Source organism: Salvelinus sp. IW2-2015, linkage group LG11, assembly GCF_002910315.2.
Source record: "Salvelinus sp. IW2-2015 linkage group LG11, ASM291031v2, whole genome shotgun sequence".
NCBI lineage: Eukaryota > Metazoa > Chordata > Actinopteri > Salmoniformes > Salmonidae > Salvelinus > Salvelinus sp. IW2-2015.
In genome coordinates, this window is record NC_036851.1 from 21541286 (window position 1) to 21563444 (window position 22159).

General features: G+C 43.4%; 1 protein-coding gene across 3 annotated transcripts in view; it reads left to right on the top strand.

The window, feature by feature from the left end:
• The window catches only part of LOC111969958 (membrane-associated guanylate kinase, WW and PDZ domain-containing protein 3), a 145136-nt gene extending 134753 nt beyond the window's left edge, over nt 1-10383 (top strand). Inside the window, exons 11-22 of one of the 3 annotated variants that reach the window (XM_023996363.2) lie at nt 911-942; nt 1559-1721; nt 1992-2098; nt 2201-2393; nt 2497-2682; nt 2949-3134; nt 3278-3374; nt 3576-3681; nt 3891-4028; nt 4418-4556; nt 6830-6922; nt 7082-7573. In XM_023996363.2, the coding sequence (XP_023852131.1) occupies nt 911-942; nt 1559-1721; nt 1992-2098; nt 2201-2393; nt 2497-2682; nt 2949-3134; nt 3278-3374; nt 3576-3681; nt 3891-4028; nt 4418-4556; nt 6830-6882 (1400 nt within the window). In that variant the 3' untranslated portion in view covers nt 6883-6922; nt 7082-7573. Of the gene's footprint in view, nt 1-910; nt 943-1558; nt 1722-1991; nt 2099-2200; nt 2394-2496; nt 2683-2948; nt 3135-3277; nt 3375-3575; nt 3682-3890; nt 4029-4417; nt 4557-6829; nt 6923-7081 lie in introns of all 3 variants that reach the window. The other 2 variants (XM_023996360.2, XM_023996361.2) reach the window with 2 other exon arrangements.
• Nucleotides 10384-22159: the final 11776 nt, after the last annotated feature.

Here is a 22159-nt window from a genome sequence, read left to right on the forward strand (position 1 = left end):
GAGCTAATCGCTGTATGGCACTGGGAGTGAGAGGCCCCAGGGGTCTCCTCCTCACGGTCCTCCTCCCTTCCTCTCTCTTCTTCTCTACACTTACACTCCCACCCTCCACCCCCTCAACCCTATCCCTCCCACCCCACACACAAAGAGCATGACCCTGCAGTTGGAGCAGCCTCCACCTTATTCAGGCAGTCCAGCGGAGGAGCTAKTGTCAGATTTAACCCTCATTAGAGATAGGCCCTTGGGTGAGAGGCAAAGGCCTGGGAGAGAGAAAGAGAGAGAGAGAGAGAGGGAGAGGGAGAGAGAGACAAAAAACATACTGCATTCATCTTATCATCTTATTTAATGTACGTCATGTCCTTGATTCTCGCAATAGAGCTGGATCTCCCGGTTACACCAGGGTCCATTAACCCTTTTACGCTTAGCAGATGAACAGTCATCCTCTGTAGGCTTCCAGAGAAGTGCATGCTGGTGAATCCATTTAATGCTGGAGCCACATTAAGTGTGGGTACAATCTGAGCGCGAGAGATGAAACGTGTGGGTGTACTGTACAGTTGACAGTAGAAAGCATTATTGGTCATTGCATTTCATGCATGACTTTCTCTCTCTCTCTTTCTCTCTCTCTCTCTCTCTCGCTAACTCTCTATGCTATACTAGTCCTCCTTCATTTAGGTCCCCTCTCTCTCACATGAACATATCTCCTATTTATCTTTAATAACACAGTAATGTCATGCTCCTTGATGGAGTATGCAACAGCACTGTTTTATACCTCCTGAGTCTAGACTATTTAAACACAGTTATTCCTTCACCATTCTCGTTCTCTGTTAGGGAGGCAGTGCCACCTACTGGCTGATGTCTCATTGGTGCAAGGTTTTCTAAACATTCTCATGACTCATGCTGGTGTTTCTCACAGGTCAGACATCTCCTGTGAAGAGCCTGAAACCTGTGAGTAAAAGCAGACAATGTTCTATAATACTCTGTGTTTTACTATTTTGTACCTTGGCACTTATCCCTCATTTTCATATTAAAGCCTTTTGTCCTTTAGCTAACCAGCAAGCCCCGTTGCATCACATTAAATGATAACTACCGGTATAAATTTGAATATTGATTATGTTTCACGCGGCCTCCTTTTGTTTGCTTTCAAAACGGTCTTAATTACTTCCATTCAGCATTCATTTTCTCAGCCTTTTGTCTGGGGATTTCAATGGTAATGAAGCATAGAAGCCTCTTTAGATAAGATTGTATATTCGTATGACAGCTTTAGATGAAGCTGGCCTTTTCCACAGAATAAGCCTGTCAGTGCCATAGGGAAATCTTCTTACTCCTGTGGATGTTAAATTACATTCAAATCCCATTGGCCATTGGTTTACCATCAAGCTAGCGGGGGTAATGTGAAGGTAATGTGTGAGCCAGCAGTGGAATGACCTTTCACTCTTTTAATATTCAATCACCATTACATCCTGTGCTATGTGTCTGGGTAATGAAGTATATATAGACTGTGTGGTCTTTAATGTGATCTAACTGTGCTGTGTCTGTGTCTGTGGCTCTGTGACCCCGTCAGAGGCAGGAGATGACAGCTAGCACAGAGACTCTGGACTGTGTCACAGACTCTGTCTCCCAGGCCCTCCCATACCATTCCAGCACCTCAACCCTGCGCAACGACTCCCCCAAACGGGACGCCACAGAGATGTACCTCAAGTCCAAGGCCCTGCTGGAGAGCAAGCGTGAGTGCACATCCACCGACAGAGTCTGGTTGTAGAGGAGGTCTAGTAACCTTATGCTCAGTTATATTCCATCCATAGCTTTGTAGTAGTAAATGGATGCCAGTGTTTCATTTGTATGTTCATGACCGTCTATTAATGGTCACCCTACATTTGTGGATCCAGTATCAATGTGAGCTATAAGATAAGCCTGTGAGTTCACCCTGCTGACTGGATGATTGAATGGTGTTCACCTCTCTGATACCCTATCTAACCCCTGTAAACTGTCCACAGAGCCTCACACCAAGGACTTGGATGTGTTCATCAAGAGGGACCAGGAGACTGGCTTTGGCTTCCGTGTTCTGGGAGGAGAAGGTCCAGAGCAGCCAGTGAGTACCGAAGTATGAACTTCCTCCCTGTTAGATTATCTTTGTACTTTTTTAACACTATAGACAATGTTTCTTGAGTGTTTCTGACTCAGAGTATGACTCTCTCTTTGACAGGTGTATATTGGTGCCATCGTGCCCCTTGGTGCAGCTGAGAAGGATGGGCGTCTGAGGGCTGGTGATGAGCTCATAGGCATTGATGGAATCATGGTCAAGGGCCGTTCCCACAAGCAGGTTCTGGACCTGATGACCAACGCTGCCCGCAACGGTCAGGTCATGTTGACTGTGCGTAGGAAAGTAATCTACAGAGGTGAGCACTCACTGACTGCCTAGAACCTCTACGCCTTGGTCACTAAAACACACACACACGTTTGATACTACTCTTCAGTCTATATTCTCCCTGTGTTTTTCAGATATGACTGAGGAGGAGGCAGGGCTCCACATGGCTCCAGTGTTGGTGAACGGCTCCCCCAGACTCCCTCGTATCCAGATGCCCAGCGTGCTGGACCACGAGTCCTTCGACATCACCCTCCACCGCAAGGACAGTGAGGGCTTCGGCTTCGTCATCCTCACCTCTAAGAGCAAGCCCCCACTAGGAGGTGAGAATGGATTCGATGCCTAGCACCCCACTGCTCATCCCAGACACAACCAAACACACACCAGTCTCCTACAGTTCAAGCTAGACCAAGCCATTACAAATAATATAGCATCATATCACCCAAAGTATGGGAACAGAGTTTAAAGGAAAAGAGTATTACTCCTTTACTAATGAGTAATTGAGTCCCTCACAGACCTATTGTATATTTCTGACTGAATCCATCGGGTGGGATGGGTGTGTTATCATCAGACATCTCTCTCTTTGCAGTGATTCCTCATAAGATCGGACGCATCATCGAAGGCAGCCCTACTGACCGCTGTGGCCTGCTGAACGTGGGCGACCGCATCTCAGCGGTCAACGGGCGGTCCATCGTGGGGCTGTCTCACAATGACATTGTTCAGCTAATCAAGGATGCTGGCAATGCTGTCACCCTCACCGTGGTCCCTGAGGATGGTAAGCGTCACCAGTAGTATCACCCATGAGATGGGACTATGTTGGTCTCCCTGGTATTCCCAGTCATATACCTACTACTGTTTAGGATGGTTGGTGTGTGTTTGTGTCCTCATAAGGGTGTGACTTGTATTTGTGCATTCTAGAATACAAGGGTCCTCCCTCTGGAGCCAGCTCAGCCAAGCAGAGCCCTGCCCTTCAGCACAGAGCTATGGGTCAGAGGTCAGCCATGCAGGACGAGCGGTAAGGCCCTGATCTTACTCATTAGTACACCAAAACATTGAATAAAACCCTGCTTCAGCATTTAGCAGAACAACCCAGAGACTTAAGTCTGAATGATTAATTAAAATTGCTTTGTTCTCTGTGCCCCCCAGCAGAGACACTGCTGTGCATTATTGAAGATATACATATAGTAGTGTGACTGAATGCTGTTGTCTGTTCTAGTTATAACCTAGATCTGGAGGAGAAAAGGGAGGGAGTCACCTGGGCCGACTACAAAACTCTGCCTCTGAGCGAACAGGGAACAATGTGTGTTACAGGCCCCAAACAGGCAAGGCTCATTTCGTTATTTCTGTCATTGTTTGTGTACAGTGTTTAGGGATTTTACATGAATTAAATTGACACGACTCAGAAAAAACATCATTATAACTTACAGCTTAAGTTGTGTGTGTGTGTGTATAATGTGTGTGTGTGTCTGTGTGTGTGTCTATGTGTGTGTGTGGTTATGTGTATGTCTGTTTGTACGCATGCGCCATGCAGGGCTGCATCACGGTGGAGCTGGACCGGGGGTCCCGGGGTTTTGGCTTCAGTCTGAGGGGAGGGACTGAGTACAACATGGGCCTGTACATCCTGAGACTGGCTGAGGAGGGGCCTGCTTTGCTGGACAGGAGAATCCACGTAAGTCTGACCCCCGGTGCCATAGGAAATATCCACACACGTTACTGTTTGCGTTATTCAATATCATTATGTCTTACAACAGACTAATTACATGTGTAATAACATGTCTTGAATAATAACATGGCTTGTTGCCTTTGGGGATTTGATCATCTAAATGTGTTTTGTTTGTGTATGTTTATCGAAATGTAATGTTTGTGTATGTATGTAGGGCGGCAGGTAGCCTAGCGGTTAAGAGTGTTGGGTCAGTAAGTATTCGAAAGGTCGCTGGTTGGAATCCCCTAGCCGGCTAGGTGAAAAATCTATCGATATGCTCGATAACCCGAATGCTCCTGCAAGTCGCACTGGATAAGAGCGTCTGCTAAATGACTACAATGTAAATGTATGTGCAGGTGGGAGATCAGATAGTGGAGATCAATGGAGAGCCGACCCAGGGCATCACCCATACCCGCGCCATCGAGCTGATCCAGGCTGGGGGCAGCAAAGTGCAGCTCCTGTTAAGGCCAGGGCAGGGTCTGGTACAAGACAACAGTAAGTACACAGAAGTCTAGATCTACAAGATAAGATATAACTTTTTGTGGTATGAGATGTAGAATGTTTGAACATGTTTGTTGATGCATGTTATAACATGTTGGTAGCATTTAACAAGGGTGTGCTAATTAACATGAGATGATGCAGCAATGCTTTGTACACACATTACTTAAGGATTTAGCTATCCCTGTTAACTACTTTGTTAATTAATGTTAATTCATGTAACCTCTTAGCTGTTAAGTCCCCCATATGGGGGACATACTTTGAGCGGTACTGGACTGGTTCCGACTGATATTTTGGTGTACAAAGTGCTCTGTGAACAAACAAAGTAGGGTCCCATGCCTTTTAGTGCCAGAAAGCCCCATCTGTCTGCTCTCCTCTTCCACTCTCTCAACGGAGCTGACTTGAAGTGTCAGGTTTCACCCCCCCCATTTGCATAGGGACTGACGTGTCACATTTTCTGGCATATCCAGACAAATAATCGATTTACACTTCCTCTGAGCAAGTGAGCCCAGTCTGGGGGCATATGAATGGTGACAGTCTAGCGGATCCAGCAATTGTGGTTTCATCTCACTGTGATATGCAGAGCTCTCAACATGGAAAAAATACAAAAACATTTCATAGAATTAAAACAATACCACTTTCTCTTTGTCACAGACAGACAAAACACTTCATGCTTAAAGTTGAAGTTGTAACGAGTCTGCACACATTTTAATGGTGTCTCTGCGACACTCAGTGGACGTGTAGGAGAAACGTATCTTTCGACAATATTGTGCTGTCACTAAGTATGATCATATTTATTTTACAGTTATAAGAAATGTGAAATCTTATAGTAAGTTGTTTATAATTCGATTTGTACTATATTTAGAAAGCATTTCAGTCATTTCAGGCCCTTTTGCCCCACTTTTGTTGAATAGGAAAAAATCTAAGGATTTTTCAAATTTTCATAATATTTGTACTGTGTATTTGAGCTTATGTCCTTAAAAGTGAGTACATCTCAGCAATTTATAACTATTTTTTACAGAAAGGTGAGTTCTAGACTTTTCTAAAACTATGCAACATGACCAGTTATAATTTATGGCCATCTCATGAAAAATAATTAAGTTTGGGTATGTATATTTAGGCGGAAATCTAAATTAGCCCTATCATAAAGGCCCAGTGCAGTCAAAAATGTGATTTTTCTGCATTTTATACATATTTCCACACTATGAGGTTGGAATAATACTGTGAAATTGATAAGTGTAAGGGCTGAAATTTCAGCCTGTTTTGGTGGGATGGAGTTTTAGCCTGCCTTGTGACATTACCCATTTGGTAAATTAGTTAATAGACCAATAATAATAGTTTTCAGTTACCCCCCCCCCCCCACTCAGACCACTGCCAGACAGTCCTAGCAAAATTATTTATTGAGAAATTGAGAAATGGCCAAGAAGCTATTTTTGTTCTTTTTTGACCATTTTAATTTAAAACAATCACGGTAAGGTACTTCATTGTTACCCAGAAATTATTTCATATTGACATAATAATWATTATTTTTTTAAACGCTGCATTGGACCTTTAAAGGTGAAGTTTGCTTTTTTACAAAGACATTTTTATTTCTCAAGTTTAAAGTTGTATTAGTCGTATGTACGGGATACGCATGGCATACATCGTCCAAATAAATTCTTACTTGCAACAATAAGAAATAGRAGGTCTTTAGATGTTGTACACATGAAATTGTGTCATTCCGAACTTTTTCCTGAACTTTATATTCCATTTTGTCCGACTCGAGCTGTTTCCCCTATCCAGCTGTTCCATTCTCCGTGTAGCCTGCTGCGAGAATGGACAGAGAAGTACGCTCGAGTTGCCACGAAATGGAATATAACGATCCAGATAAAGTTCGGAATGACACAAATTCATGTTCTAAAGACCTGCATCACTCCACTGAGAGCTTTTCAATTTCTGAAAGGACATATTTAAGTGTTTTTTAGCCTTTGTTCATGTTTTTTCGGAGTCCCTGTACTGTACAACCAGGATGAGGAAGTGAATCACTGGTTTGGGTAACTTTCAAAAAATCTAGTGAAATCACATTAAAGAAATTGGACCCTCCTATAGCATTCCATTTACTTAAAAAAAAAAGCGAGATTTGGTTGTAAAAAAGCAAAATGCTCTGTTAATGTGAAATGTTATCCAAATTGAGTGCCTGTATTGGGGATGCTTATTTCATGAATGGAGTCCTCTGCTGTCTACTGTATAACTGCTTACTCTTGGCACTTCCTCTCTTCCCCCTGCTGCAGGTGATAACGTCCCCTCTACTATGTGCTACTACTCAAACGAGCACCACCACTAACCACTTCATTGCTTTTACTGGCCTGTTCTCTTTTACCTTGGTAATTCCATTCTCATTTCCTTCTTGCTTCCTCCTTTCATCTGTCTAGACTAGAAAATCCAAATTCTGCTCTTGTACGTTACTTGTTACTATCATGATGATCTGTGAGCCTCTCTATATATATATATTACATCTGTGTAATAACATATTTTACTTCTAGGTAAGTTGGATCCAACCGTCACTTCACCCACACGTTTTCCTAGAGAGGCGCTTGTCTCCGAAACGTCACTCCTCTCTTCTCCGTTCTCCACCTGCAGCTCCGTCTCAGGTTCCTACCCTTTCATCAGTGAGACCCCCGACTGGAACTTCCTGTCTCCCCTAACACCCCACCCCCAGACCAGCAGGGGCACTGGCTCAGTGAAGTGGAATGGGGAGCGGGCAGACAGGCAGGCAGACAGGCTCTCTCCCATCACGCCTGAGCAGATCAACCTCTATAAGGTCAAACCAGGTCATACCAGGTCTAAAGGCTCCAAGGAGTCCAGCAGCCCAAAAAAAACAGGTGAAATATTCAAAGAGCGTTCACACAGCCCCAAAAAGGCTGAGAGGAAGACCCGGGAAGCAGTGACAAGCAAGGACAGGAAGGCTTACGCTCAGAGAGGAAGTCGGTCACCCAGCCCCAGAAAGTTCCCTCGAGAAGGACACGAAGTCTTGAGCCAGCCACACATAAAGAAACAGCAGGTACAGCAGAGCACATCAAAGGACCTTTCCAGCAAGGAGTCCTTTGAGAAAAACAAAAACTGCAAAAGGGGGGATTCAAAGAGCAGGAAAAGCATACAGGAGAGAGAGGGGGGAGGGGGAACTACCAAGGCTTCCCATGAGCAGGCCAGTATTCCAAAGAGGGTTGGGACAGAGTCAGGACATCACAGGCCAACTCCTCTAGAGACAGGGGCAAGGAGAGATATTCTGAGAGACGGGGAAAAGGAAAAACGCAAAGAGGAGAAAAGGAAAAAAGACACAGGGGCTTCCTCAAAAGAGGAAAAGACTATAACAGATTCTGGAGCCTATACAACAGAGGAAAGCAGTAGAAAATACTCTGGGTTATCCCCAACAGAGGAGAGGATCAGAAAAGACACAGGGTCCTCCTCAAATGACTTTAAGGGGGATGCTCAGAGCCAAAAGGGTCATATTAGCCCTGGACCCTGGAAAGTGCCCAGCTCAGCCAGAATCCTCTCCCAGGCTGAGGTGCTGCGTGACCTCACTTGCTGATACATTATGGATAACACTGTGCTGACACATAATCACACAGACTTGAGCTGTACTACAACATGCTGTATATTGTTGGTCAGTTTTTTTCTCAGATGAGGGATGGACGAGGAATCACAACATTATTGGCCATGTGTCATGTCCAGCTGTATCCCTTAAGAGGTATTTTTTAACCTCTATTGGCCTTTGACATTGTGAATGGCATGTGTCGCCAACGCTGTCAGCTCACTTCCTCTCTTCCTGCCTTGTGTGCTGCTTCAGACATCTCTGATCTGGGCTGTATGCATGTTTGGCATGTTCAGGGCCCTGCCTGTCAGTGACACTTCAAAAATGTGATCATGTGCCAATTCTGGGACGTCTTGTTGAATGAATAATAACCATGCCTCACCCATCACAATGCAATTAGTATCCCATATGCATCCAAGGTGAAAGGTCTCCAATCCACTCAAAGGGTGGCTGTCAGTAAGAGTTGTATTTTCATGTTGGATATCTACAGCAAGGGCCTTGGGACTGGTCATTTGACATTGCACTCTTTTTCCAGGGGATTTGCTCAACTGCATGCAGTCCATATGTTTGTTTTATTGCACGCCTTTTCCACTCCACTGAGGATGAGCCTTTCTCCTGATGTGCAAATACCGTTCTGACCTGAACACCATGTAGAGATTTCAGACTTTATTAGCTTTACCAAGGATTCTAGACTGTTCTAAGACATGATTCCTGAATACAAAATATATCATTACAAAAGACCAGAAACTTGTGGTTTGAGATATTGTTCATCATGTGTATGATATTGTTTACCATGTTTATGATAATCTATGTGTAACTTATTGAAATTATATATATATACATACTGTATGTAGCCATACTGAGCCATTCCATGTTTTGATATAGAGTACAAAGGTTCATCCTGAATCATCTTGCACCATCCTTTCTAATGCATTTTACTGATAGCAGCTGCCATGGGTCTTCATCGTTCATGAAATATATACAGTACAGTAGCTACTACATGCAGATTGCCATATGTGTCTGAAGTTGCCATTGCTCCAAATGTGTTATATTGTTGAAATACTGTATATGTGAACATCGTAATTTTTTACGGAAACTAACATTGAGGTGTTTACCAATATGAATTCCATTGCACTACACCTTTACTTGTAGGATTACAATATTACCAATTTTGTTTATTTTCTGAGAATCTTGATTCCTTTGAAAATAACCATTTAGGATGCCTAACATTGTTGCCATTTTAATACAGTGCCAATAGCACCGATTTTGATAAATATCTTAAGTTTTACTGTTGATGGCCAATATCATAATTTCAAATAGTTTTTCTGCAATTAATTTTGGCGTGTGATTGTGTTAAACACCAGAGTAGGCTAGGTATGGCTGCATTCAGACAGAAATGTAATATCTGTCAAAAACTGATTGAGTATATTGTTTTTGTATGGGGGTCAAACATTGTCGGACAACGGAGTGGACATAAGTTGTCAAAAGTTGTCCGTCCAGGCGCTACAGCGGTTTGGATCAAGACATGTTTATAACTGAGCTCAGGGAATGCACTAAAGTAGCAAATGATGACGTGTGATAAAGTTAAGATTTCACAGAGCCAGAATTGACCGGATATCAACAGTGCTCTGAATTTGGTCCAGTGTGTGATGATAGAGTGGAGTTTTCTATACAGTAAGCACAGACTCTGAAGGTCTAGGCCGCTGATAGGACATACTGTGTAAATTATGAGCCAACCAGTGGCGTTTTCTGTGCAATAGATTGTTGGTTGAATGAATGACCACGCTCAACCTCCAGTGTTTCTTGAAGCTGCTAGTAGCAAGTACATGTTACAAACCAGAAATAGTTCATTAATGACTCGTTGTACTTACGTATTCTGCACCGTTGTATGCCCCCTCATATTCATTTATACCCAGTCTCATGTCTTGTCTCTGTATCATATTGTGGCCTTGCATTGCTTTAATAGAAAAAGGAATCCTTGTTGTCTTTCTACATTATGTGGGTACGGTAGTTGTAAATGTTTATATATTGTACAGCACCTTTATAAATATTCGCTGAGTGCTCTTTCGGGAAGAAAATAGAGATATATAAATTGCTCCATTATTTTTTTATGTAAGAAAAATAAGATTCTAAGTAGTTTAAAAGAAAATGACCTTGACATGGTGTTCTGTTTATGCACTGAAAAAAATAAAGTTTTACTGAAAACATGTATTGTAATGGACTGGTCCAGCCATAGTAAATATTCCAGTTCTCTTTGGCTCTAGAATTGTGACTTTTTAATGTAATTTATCACCCCTGACTAAAACTGTACATCCTACGATTCAGCATACTGCTCCATCATATTTCAAAGGAGGTTTCACATTCTGCTGTTACCATGGTGGCAGAGCTCCAGTTGTCATGGCAGCCGACAGCCTTGATGCTGGGACTGGAGAAGAGCTAGGCTGCTTACCTGCCTTGTGCTGCGGAGAGAGCTCAAAGGAAGCTCATGCAAGGACTGTGTCCAGTTCATCACCAAAGTTCAGTCTGAAAGGGCTAGCTGCATGCTTCAGGAGTCTGATTTTCATGACTATCCGGCCTCACAGAGATTCATACATTAAAGGAGAATGGAGAATCAGGATTATTTGTCTCTCTAAAATATAATATATAATCATATCACATTAAAGCTAGAATTCTTAAGTGCTACATACATTTTTCAACATAAATTAATGATTTATGCCAATTGATTCTTGAAGAATATAACTTATAAAAGCCTCGTGAGCTTAGTTCAACTGTCGAACCCCATCAAAGGGGTATACTACAAAGCAGGATCTATGAGTTAGCCAGATAACTCCAATACAAAAACAGAAAAAACGATTGATTTTATGGTTCATTAAGAAAGCTAAACTTAGTTATGTGTTTTTGAGTAAATTAGACCGTGCCCATTTCAAGCTTATCTTTCTAAAAAATAAAAGGTTTTATCCGAATATAGTTAGCTGGCTAACTCCTTGATCCTGCTTTGTAGTATACCGCTCAGAACCCAAAATATTAGCTGTTTTACTCCAATGTTTGTAAACATTGTAAATGTAAACAAACACTGTATAGCCTCAAAACATGGTTAAAGCTATAATGTTGATATATACTATTAAATTCATAACTCTGAATTTTAGAGTGATTACATTTCTCCGGGCCCTCCCTCAGCTTTTTACCAAAACCCCATTTAATATGACCACTTTGTTATTGTTTCAATTAACCGACACCCACACAGTGGTTCTTTRGGCGGTGTAAAGCGGACATTGCCATTGGCTGCACGTAGTCAAATTAAGAAAAATTCCATGCAGCCATGTTCACAAGTTTGAACACTCGAATGTGATGTAATCTACATCTTGATTAGGCCGCTAAACATTTTTGATTCATTATTTCTATATAGCCTACACGTTCTCGTTATGAACTTCTAACACAAGTGGGACGGATGTGGCTTTGTGACAATGATCAAGAGGAGCTCCTCACCGATTTGACAGCTCCAATGCAGTTACAGCTTATGACGGCTCAATCGGAAATGATCTTGGAATTTATACAACAGAATCTGTAACGCTTCAGATTTATAGATTGAATAGAGCCCTAGGCTTAAGGATTCTAGCTTTAAAGTGGCAATCCACAGTTTAAACAATAACAAGACTCATCGTCGGAGCAGAAGGAAGATGGCGGATGGCGATATGACGCGAGGCAGAAAGAAGGGCGCGAGGTTCAAACCCAAACCAACATCTGCGAAATACAAGCTGAGTACTTTCTCATTTGAGTCAAGTACAGGAGAAATTATTACATGTTACACTCCTGAAAACCCTGAGAAGTCGACGGATAGTCAGCCCTCAGAATTGAACCTGACAGAAGTGAAGAGGAAGAACCTGCGCTTCCGAGCCTAACCCCAATGATCAGGAAAATGCCCAAGATGACTGGCCCAGTGGGAGTACGTTTTGTGGAGAAAGTGTATCCATGCCTTTTGGCCAACCCGTTTGTGGTATCAGGCTGGGTGAATAAGGAGTTGGGTTCTGTCAATTTAGTCAAAGTATCCAGAAGTGAACTTGTGTTAATCTTTTATGTGTCTGCTGACCAGAGGGTGAAGGCACTACACGTTTCGCGACTCGGGACAAGAGCTGTGTCCTTCTTTGCTCTCCGGAACTGAGAGCCGCTGAAAGGAGTGATAACCAGGGTGGCATTGAGTGTTGAGGTGGATCAACTGAAGTTGATGTAACCCTGTGTCTCTGATGCATGCCGTTTGGTGCAAAGCAGACCCGGTGGCAAGCGCGAGACTGAGGAGACCCTGTCTGTCTGTTTTGATGCAAAGTGTTTGCCGGAAAAAGTCATGCTAGGGTACATAAGTTATCCCGTGAGAGCTTTTGTTCTGAACCCACTACAGTGTTTCAGGTGCCAAGTTTATGGTCATGTTGCAGCAGTATGTAGGAGGGAGATTCCGAGGTGTGAGAAATGTGCAGGAGCATGGGACAAAAGAGTGTGTAGTTTCAGTGAAAAATATTGCTGGAGGTCAGAAAAATCCTGTGCGAGTGAGACAGGTTGGAGTTTTCAGGGTAAGAACAGTGCAGAAAGTGTCATGCTGAGGCAGTGAGGAGAGTAAATGATGGTGGGCAAAGGGTGAGGGAGCCTGAGAGGATCCCTGTGAATASTAGGACAGTACAGAGTGACTTGAGTAAGGTTGGCTTCTTGGCATTTATTGCTATGGTCATTCATTTTACTGCACAGATGGAAAGGAAATCCCAAAAGATTGAATTGGTAGTAGCAGCAGAGAAGTTTTGGGTGTCAGAGATTTTAGTGCAGAAGAACTACAGGGGGTTTTGAGAGAAGGGGTTCCAGCTTCCCAGGGCGATGGCCTGGTGTATGATCAGCTAGAGCCAAAGTAGATGGGAAAGGGTGGTGGGGTGTGTTGGGGGATATTGATATACATACAGTTGAAGTCGAAAGTTTACATACACTTAGGTTGGAGTCATTAAAACTCMTTTTTCAACCACTCCACAAATGTATTGTTAACAAACTATAGTTTTGGAAAGTCGGTTAGGACATCTACTGTGTGCATGACAAGTAATTTTTCCAACAATTGTTTACAGACAGATTATTTCACTTAATTCACTGTATCACAATTCCAGTGGGTCAGAYGTTTACATACACTAAGTTGACTGTGCCTTTAAACAGCTTGGAAAGTTCCAGAAATTATGTCATGGCTTTAGAAGCTTCTGATAGGCTAATTGACATCATTTGAGTCAATTGGAGGTGTACCTGTGGATGTATTTCAAGGCCTACCTTGAAAACTCAGTGCCTCTTTGCTTGACATCATGGGAAAATCAAAAGAAATCAGCCAAGACCTCAGAAGAAATATTGTAGACCTCCACAAGTCTGGTTCATCCTTGGGAGCAATTTCCAAACGCCTGAAGGTACCACGTTCATCTGTACAAACAATAGTACGCAAGTATAAACACCATGGGACCACGCAGCCGTCATACCGCTCTGGAAGGAGACGCATTCTGTCTCCTAGAGATTAACGTACTTTGGTGCGAACAGTGCAAATCAATCCCAGAACAACAGCAAAGGACCTTGTGAAGATGTTGGAGGAAACAGGTACAAAGTATCTATATCCACAGTAAAATGAGTCCTATATGGACATAATCTGAAAGGCCGCTCAGCAAGGAAGAAGCCACTGCTCCAAAACCACCATAAAAAATACAGACTACGGTTTGCAAGCCGAAGAACGCCTTCCCAACCGTGAAGCACGGGGGTGGCAGCATCATGTTGTGGTGGTGCTTTGCTGCAGGAGGGACTGGTGCACTTCACAAAATAGATGGCATCATGAGGTAGGAAAATGATGTGGATATATTGAAGCAAAATCTCAAGACATCAGCCAGGAAGTTAAAGCTTGGTCGCGAATGGGTCTTCCAAATGGACAACGACCCCAAGCATACTTCCAAAGTTGTGGTAAAATAGCTTAAGGACAACAAAGTCAAGGTATTGGAGTGGCCATCACAAAGCCCTGACCTCAATCCAAAATAAAATTTGTGMGTAGAACTGAAAAAGCYTGTGCGAGCAAGGTGGCCTACAAACCTGACTCAGTTACACCAGCTRTGTCAGGAGGAATGGGCCAAAATTCACCCAACTTATTGGGGGAAGCTTGTGGAAGGACACCCAAAACGTTTGACCCAAGTTAAACAATCTAAAGGCAATGCTATCAAATACTAATTGAGTGTATATAAACTTCTGACCCACTGGGAATGTGATGAAAGAAATAAAAGCTTCAATAAATAATTATCTTCTATTATTATGATATTTCACATTCTTAAAATGAAGTGGTGATCCTAACTGACCTAAGACAGGGAATTTTTATTAAACGTCAGGAATTGTGAAAAACTGAGTTTAAATGTATTTGGCTAAGGTGTATGTAAACTTCTGACTTCGACTGTAATTATTCATATATACATACATACAAACCCTTTTTCAGGACCCTGTCTCGAAGATAATTCATAAAAAAACAAATAACTTCACAGATCTTCATTGTAAAAGGTTTAAACACTGTTTCCCATGCTTGTTCTATGAATATAAACAATTAATGAACATGCACCTGTGGAGCGGTCGTTAAGACACTAACAGCTTACAGACGGTAGGCAATTAAGGTCACAGTTATGAAAACTTAGACACTAAAGAGGCCTTTCCACTGACCCTGAAAAACACCAAAAGAAAGATGCCCAAGGTCCTGCTCATCTGCGTGAACGTGCCTTGGGCATGCTGCAAAGAGGCATGAGGACTGCAGATGTGGCCAGTGCAATAAATTGCAATATGCGTACTGTGAGACATCTAAGACAGCGCACAGGGGACAGGACGGATGGCTGATCGTCTTCGCAGTGGCAGACCACGTGTAACAACACCTGCACAGGATCGGTACATCCGAACATCACACCTGCAGGACAGGTACAGGATGGCAACAACAACTGCCCGAGTGTTACACCGGAACGCACAATCCCTCCATCAGTCCTTAGACTGTCCGCAATGCTGAGAGAGGCTGGACTAGACCAGACATCACCGGCAACAACGTCGCCTATGGGCACAAAACCCACCGTCGCTGGACCATCAGGACTGGCAAAATGGCTTTCACTGACAAGTCGAGGTTTTGTCTCACCAGGGGTGATGTCGGGTTTGCGTTTATTGTCGAAGGAGTGAGCATTACACCGAGGCCTGTACTCTGGAGTGGGATCGATTTGGAGGTGGACGGTCCGTCATGGTCTGGGCGGTGTGTCACAGCATCATCGGACTGAGCTTGTTGTCATTGCAGGCAATCTCAATGCTGTGCATTACTGGGAAGACACCCTCCTCCCTCATGTGGTACCCTTCCTGCAGGCTCATCCTAACATGACCCTCCAGCATGACAATGCCACTAGCCATACTGCTCGTTCTGTGCTTGATTTGCTGCAAGACAGGAATGTCAGTGTTCTGCCATGGCCAGCGAAGAGCCCAGATCTCAATCCCATTGAGCACCTCTGGGACCTGTTGGATCGGAGGGTGAGTGCAGAGCTATTCCCCCCAGAAATGTCTGGGAACTTGCAGGTGCCTTGGTGGAAGAGTGGGGAACATCTCACAGCAAGAACTGGCAAATCTGGTGCAGTCCATGAGAAGAAGATGCACTGCAGTACTTAATGGCCACACCAGATACTGACTATTACTTTGGATTTTGACCCCCCCCCCCCTTTGTTCAGGGACACATTATTCCATTGCTGTTAGTCACATGTCTGTGGAACTTGTTAAGTTTATGTCTCAGTTTGAATCTTGTTATGTTCATACAAATATTTACAAGTTTGCTGAAAATAAACGGAATTGACAGTGAGGACGTTTCTTTTTTTGCTGAGTTAATATACACACAGTGCATTCGCAAAGTATTCAGACCCCTTCCCTTTTTTTACCATTTTGTTACGTTACTGCTGTATTCTAAAATTGATTAAATCGTTTTTCCCCCTCATCTACACACTATTGTAATGCACACTCAGGGAGAACAAGGTGTAGATTCACACGAAGAGCGCGACAGATGTTTATTAAGCCTTCACAAAAGGCAAGAATTGTGTTCACAGGCAGGCAATGGTCAAACACAGGTAGGCAGTCAAAAACAAACAATACCTCACAACCATACAAACAGAAAGAACTGAACTAAATAGAGAGCTGATGAGACCAGGTGGGAAACGAACACAGGTGAAATCAATGAACAAAAATTTAAGACAGGGCTACGTTCCAGAACACAAAGAAACAGGGCTGCGTTCAAGAACAAAGAAAACGAACACAAGGTTGACTAAGAAAAGAAAAGCAGAGCCTTACAACTATACCACATAATGACAAAGAAAAACAGGTTTAGATATTTTTAATAATTTATCAAATAAAAAACTGAAATATCACATTTACAAAAGTATTCAGACCCTTTACTCAGTACTTTGTTGAAGCACCTTTGGCAGCGATTACAGCTTCGAGTCTTCTTGGATATGACACTACAAGCTTGGAACACCTGTATTTGAGGAGTTTCTCCCATTCTTCTCTGCAGATTCTCTCAAACTCTGTCATGTTGGATGGGGAGAGTCGCTGCACAGCTATTTTCAGGTCTCTCCAGAGATGTTCGATTGGGATCAAGTCCGGGCTCTGGCTGGGCCGCTGAAGGACATTCAGAGATTTGTCCCGAAGCCACTGCTCTGTTGTCTTGGCTGTGTGCTTAGGGTTGTTGACCTGGTAGAAGGTGAACCTTCACCCCAGTCTGAGGTCCTGAGTGCTCTGGAGCAGGTTTTCGTCAAGGATGTCTCTGTACGTTGCTCCGTTCATGTTGTTACTCCTATGAACAGAGAAAGTGAAATAGTCCTTGATAATAAAAAAAGATCCAAGCCGCTAATAATAACAATGCCTATAGATACATTTTCCCACTCATTCATTACTGCTGCAGTGCTTGTTGTAGCACTTTAGGGCCAGTTACTTTACTTTTCGTCAAGGATGTCTCTGTACGTTGCTCCGTTCATCTTTCCCTCGATCCTGGCTAGTCTGCCAGTCCCTGCCGCTGAAAAACATCACCACAGCATGATGCTTCACCGTAGGGATGGCGCCAGGTTTCCTCCAGACGTGATTTTTTGCATTCAGGCCAAAGAGTTTAATCTTGGTTTCATCAGACCAGAGAACCTCGTTCCTTCAGGCAAACTCTAAGCAGGCTGTCATGTGCCTTTTACTGAGGAGTGGCTTCCGTCTGGCCACTCTAAAATTAAGGCCTGATTGGTGGAGTGCTGCATAGATGGTTGTCCTCCTGGAAGGTTCTCCCATCTCCACAGAGGAACTCTGGAGATCTGTCAGAAGGACAAACGTGTTCTTGGTCACCTCCCTGACCAAAGCCTTCTCCCCCGATTGCTCAGTTTGGCCGGGCAGCCAGCTCTAGGAAGAGTGTTGGTGGTTCAAAACTTCTTCCATTGAAGAATGATGGAGGCCACTCTGTTCTTGGGGACCTTCAATGCTGCATACATTTTTTAGTACCCTTCCCCAGATCTGTGCCTCTTCACAGTCCTGTCTCGGCATTCCTTCGACCTCATGGCTTGGTTTTTTCTCTGACATACACTGTCAACTGTGGGTCCTTTTATAGCCTTTCCAAATCATGTCCAATCAATTGAATTTACCACAGCTGGACTCCAAGTTGTAGAAACGTCTCAATGCTGATCAATGGAAACAGGATGCACCTGAGCTCAATTTTGAGTCTCATAGCAAAGCGTCTGAATACTAATGTACATTTCTGTTTTAAATTTTTAATAAATGTGCGAAATTCATAAAAACCTTTTTTCGCTTTGTCATTATGGGGTATTGTGTGTAGATTGATGAGGATTTTTTTTTTTTATCCCTTTTAGAATAAGGCTGTAAAGTAACAAAATGTGGAAAAAGTGAAGGGGTCTGAATACTTTCCGAATGCATTGTATATAAAACACAGGAAATATGTTTTTTATTGCACTGGGCCTTTAATGTGTTTCATAACTACTTCTATACTATCTCAATATTTAGACAGTTGGGTTTTTAATTAAGATCCTATTCCCCCGGGAATTAGAAAAATAAGGATTTGCCCAAGTGCACAGTTTCACAACTGATGAACTCATAGGCAGATGATCTCAATAATTAATATCTAAATTAATTAGTTCAACTTCAGTCTTGTGTTGAGAAAGAGATGAGTTTGCACATTGCTGACATGGGGAGTGACTTCAATGCAAAGTAGTTTGGTTATCAGTTCTCTAGCAGAGGGAACTTAATGTCACAGTGGAAGCATAACACAGATTGACGACATCCTCGCTAACTCATTGACCTATTCATATTTACTGGATATGACAGCATTTGAAAGCAATTCAATCATTCACTTTTTAAGATGCTGGTGGATTGAACAATGTACAATATTATTATGTGTGTTGTACATGACAGAAATTGCTTTCTAATAATATGCACAGGGTATAAGGGCACAAGGCGAGATCAGGGTGTGACACAGGGTGTGTGTTAAGATAAGAGCAGTATGTCAGAGCTCTATAGGGCACAGAATGTCAAGGACTGTTAAAAAAAGGACATTAACACAACAATGAATCCTTATAAGCAGATGGGAAAATCGGGGTTATGAAAAGGTGAAAAAGGGACTCTCAGCTAGGTTAAAGTACATGGGGAGGAAAGAGACTTTATGATACAATGGAGAGACTGGTACGATGAATAAGTTATTTCCAATAACAGGTTTGCATGTTATGTGGAAAAATATTTTGTATGCTGAAACATTATCTTGACTGTTAACTGCTGAAAATTGGTAACAGTTCCAAATCATACTTCAAGTTTGTCATGTGGCAGCATGCCTTTGGGGAAGGTTAATCATTGCCCAGATTATTTAGCTATCGAGCCAACACAAATACCTCATGTGACAAATACCTTATTTGGTATACAGCATGTAGTTCTTTATTCCATTTTTGAGCCAGGTTTCTCAGGCAACTGTAAATGTGAAGAGGACAGCTGTCACCAATCTACTGAGGTTTTAATGAGTTTGGAGTGAATGCCCTTGAAGTTACCCAAGAGTCTTTGTGCTAGTGAGGGCCAACCCCACTGAGCTGGGCTTGCCCTCGTGTTACTGTAAACCATGGAATGACCCCCCCCCCCCCAAAAAAGGAACTCACTCCAGCATTCAACTTACTCTCCAAAGTTGTGATGGTAGAATGCACAAGGTGCAATTTCAAAATTGGGTAGTACATAATCAGTTTTCCTCTTTCCATCTCAGTCATTGCATAGAGCTYTTTAAAACTTGTCAGAAATTACCAGATCAACTAGCCCATGTCACCTAACGTTTTTTAGCTATGTTTTTTATCCCATAGATTTTGTAGTAATGTTTGTCATGCCTTCCTCCATCAAAATGTATAGAATTGCAAGAAAATTTGCTTTAAAATGGCAACATTTTCTCTGCACCACATGACTAAATGTGTAAAATTGCAGGAAATAAGCATTAAACTTCCAAAATGTTCMGTCCGCCAACAAGAGAGGTGTGAACAGTTTGCGCGCCCATAGAAATAGACCTAGCACAAGTTGTTTATTTTATCTTTACTTAACTAGGCAAGTCAGTTGAGAACAAATTCTTATTTTCAATGATAGCCTAGGAACAGTGGCTTAACTGCTTTGTTCAGGGGCAGAATGACAGATTTTTACCATGTCAGCTCAGGGATTTGATCTTGCAACCTTTCAATTACAAGTCCAACGCTCTAACCACTAGGCTACCTGCCACCCCAAGACATGGCACGAGTGCAGGGGAGTGTGAGATGTTCCCCAATGCTGGAAGGGGTCCTGAGTGAAAAAGTTTGGGAACCCCTGATCTAGTTAAAGAAGGATCCATATTGTTCAACTTCATGGTAATGAAATGAATTACACAGTTTTTTGTTAGCCAACCACTTCTTTCAGTTTTCTCATTTTAGAGTGGAGAATGGACAGTGCCAGCCCAATGAGATTTTAAGTGGATGGAAAGGAAATTAAACACGTACACATGAAAAACAAAATTATAGAAGCTATACAATTCCCGCTCTTTTTTCTTTTAGAGTGCTATGGAGACACCCATGAGTGTCTCTAATAAATCTGTTTCTGTTTTTAAACACACCCTGTCAGGCAGTGGTGGATTTAGGTATAGGCGACATGGGCAGCCGACCAGGGCGGCATCTTACCAGGGGCACCAAAAAATTTGGAATGGTGACATTTGCGCGATCGGTTTTCTATCGCTCATTTGCACGTCACGTCAATGATATCATGTCACCGTGTGGGACTGTGGGTCAATTAACCTTGTCGGAGTGGGCACCCTGATTCTAGTTTTGTCATGCCTGCAATTGCTCTTCCCAGCATTACGCACTCCTGCCACCATTATTACACACACCTGCCTTCCCCCGTCACGCACATCAGAGATTATTGGACTCACCTGTATTGATTGTCATATGTCCTTGTATACACGTGTCCTGACGCTATTCCTGTCTTGGTTCATGTCTGTTCCGATTAAATGTTTGACTCCCCGTACCTGCTTCTCTATTCCAGCGTCGGTCCTTACAGAATGCTGAAGCCACCAAACAAAGCATCGGYGAGTGCTGGCTTTCCGGTTGGTGGTGACGTCGGGTCCGGGGACCGCCACCGATGGAACCGGGTGTGCCTAAGCCAGCTCGTCGGGCTGTCACGCCTTAGCTGGCTCAAGAGGTTTCTTGATCCGGTTGGCTCGGAAGGCGCACATCCCACGTCATGCCTCATCCGGATTGTCAGGTTTTTACACCCAGTCAGGTCTCGTCAGGCTGCTACGCCTCCGCAGGATCATCGGGCTCCCACGCCTTAGCGGGATTGACAGGCCTTCATGCCTCAGCCGGTTCGTCGGGATTTCACGCCAGCCAGCTTATCCAGCGCCCTCGGCCGGCCCGTCAGGCTGGCCCAGGTGGGACGCCGGGTGGCGCTCCTAGAGGGGGGTACTGTCACGCCTGCTTCCGCTCTTCCACCCTGGCACTCGAGGGCGCCAGGCTCCCCAGCATTACGCACTCCTGCCGCCATCATTATGCACACCTGCCTTCCACTGTCACGCGCATCAGCGATTATTGGACTCACCTGGACTCAATCACCCCTGTCATTACCTCCCCTATATCTGTCTGTTTCCACGCTCTGTTCCCCGCTTCAGAATTGATTGTCATATGTCCTTCTATACCCGTGTGCTGACGCTGTTCCTGTCTTGTTTCATGTCAAATCAAATCAAATCGGTCACATACACATGGTTAGCAGATGTTAATGCGAGTGTAGCGAAATGCTGCCACACACTGCCACATACGTTTGAGCCGTTGAATTGCGACTCTACTTTGTCTCTATACTGATGCTTTGCTTGTTTGATTGCCTTGCGGAGGGAATAGCTGCACTGTTTGTATTCAGTCGTGTTTCCGGTCGCCTTGCCATGATTAAATGTGGTGGTTCGCGCTTTCAGTTTCGCGCAAATGCTGCCATCAATCCACGGTTTCTGTTTAGGGAAGGTTTTAATGGTCACAGAGTGAACGACATCTCCGATGCACTTGCTAACTAACTCGCTCACCGAGTCAGCGTATATGTCAATGTTATTGTCTGAGGCTATCTGGAACATATCCCAGTCCATGTGATCGAAGCAATCTTGAAGCGTGGAATCCGATTGGTCAGACTAGTGTTGTATTGACCTGAGCACGGGCATTTCCTGTTTTAGTTTCTGTCTATAGGCTGGGAGCAACAAAATGGAGTCATGGTCAGATTTGACGAAGGCAGGGTGGGGGAGGGCTTTGTTTGCGTCGCGGAAGTTCAAGTAGCAATGATCCAGAAAGCTACCAGGGGGGGGGGGGGGGGGGATGATATACACGGCTGTGACTATAATCGAAGAGAATTCCCTGGAAGATAATGTGGTCAGCATTTGATTGTAAGGAATTCTACGTTGGGTGAACAAAAAGACTTGAGTTCCTGTATGTTGTTGTGATTACACCATGAGTCGTTAATCATAAGGCATACA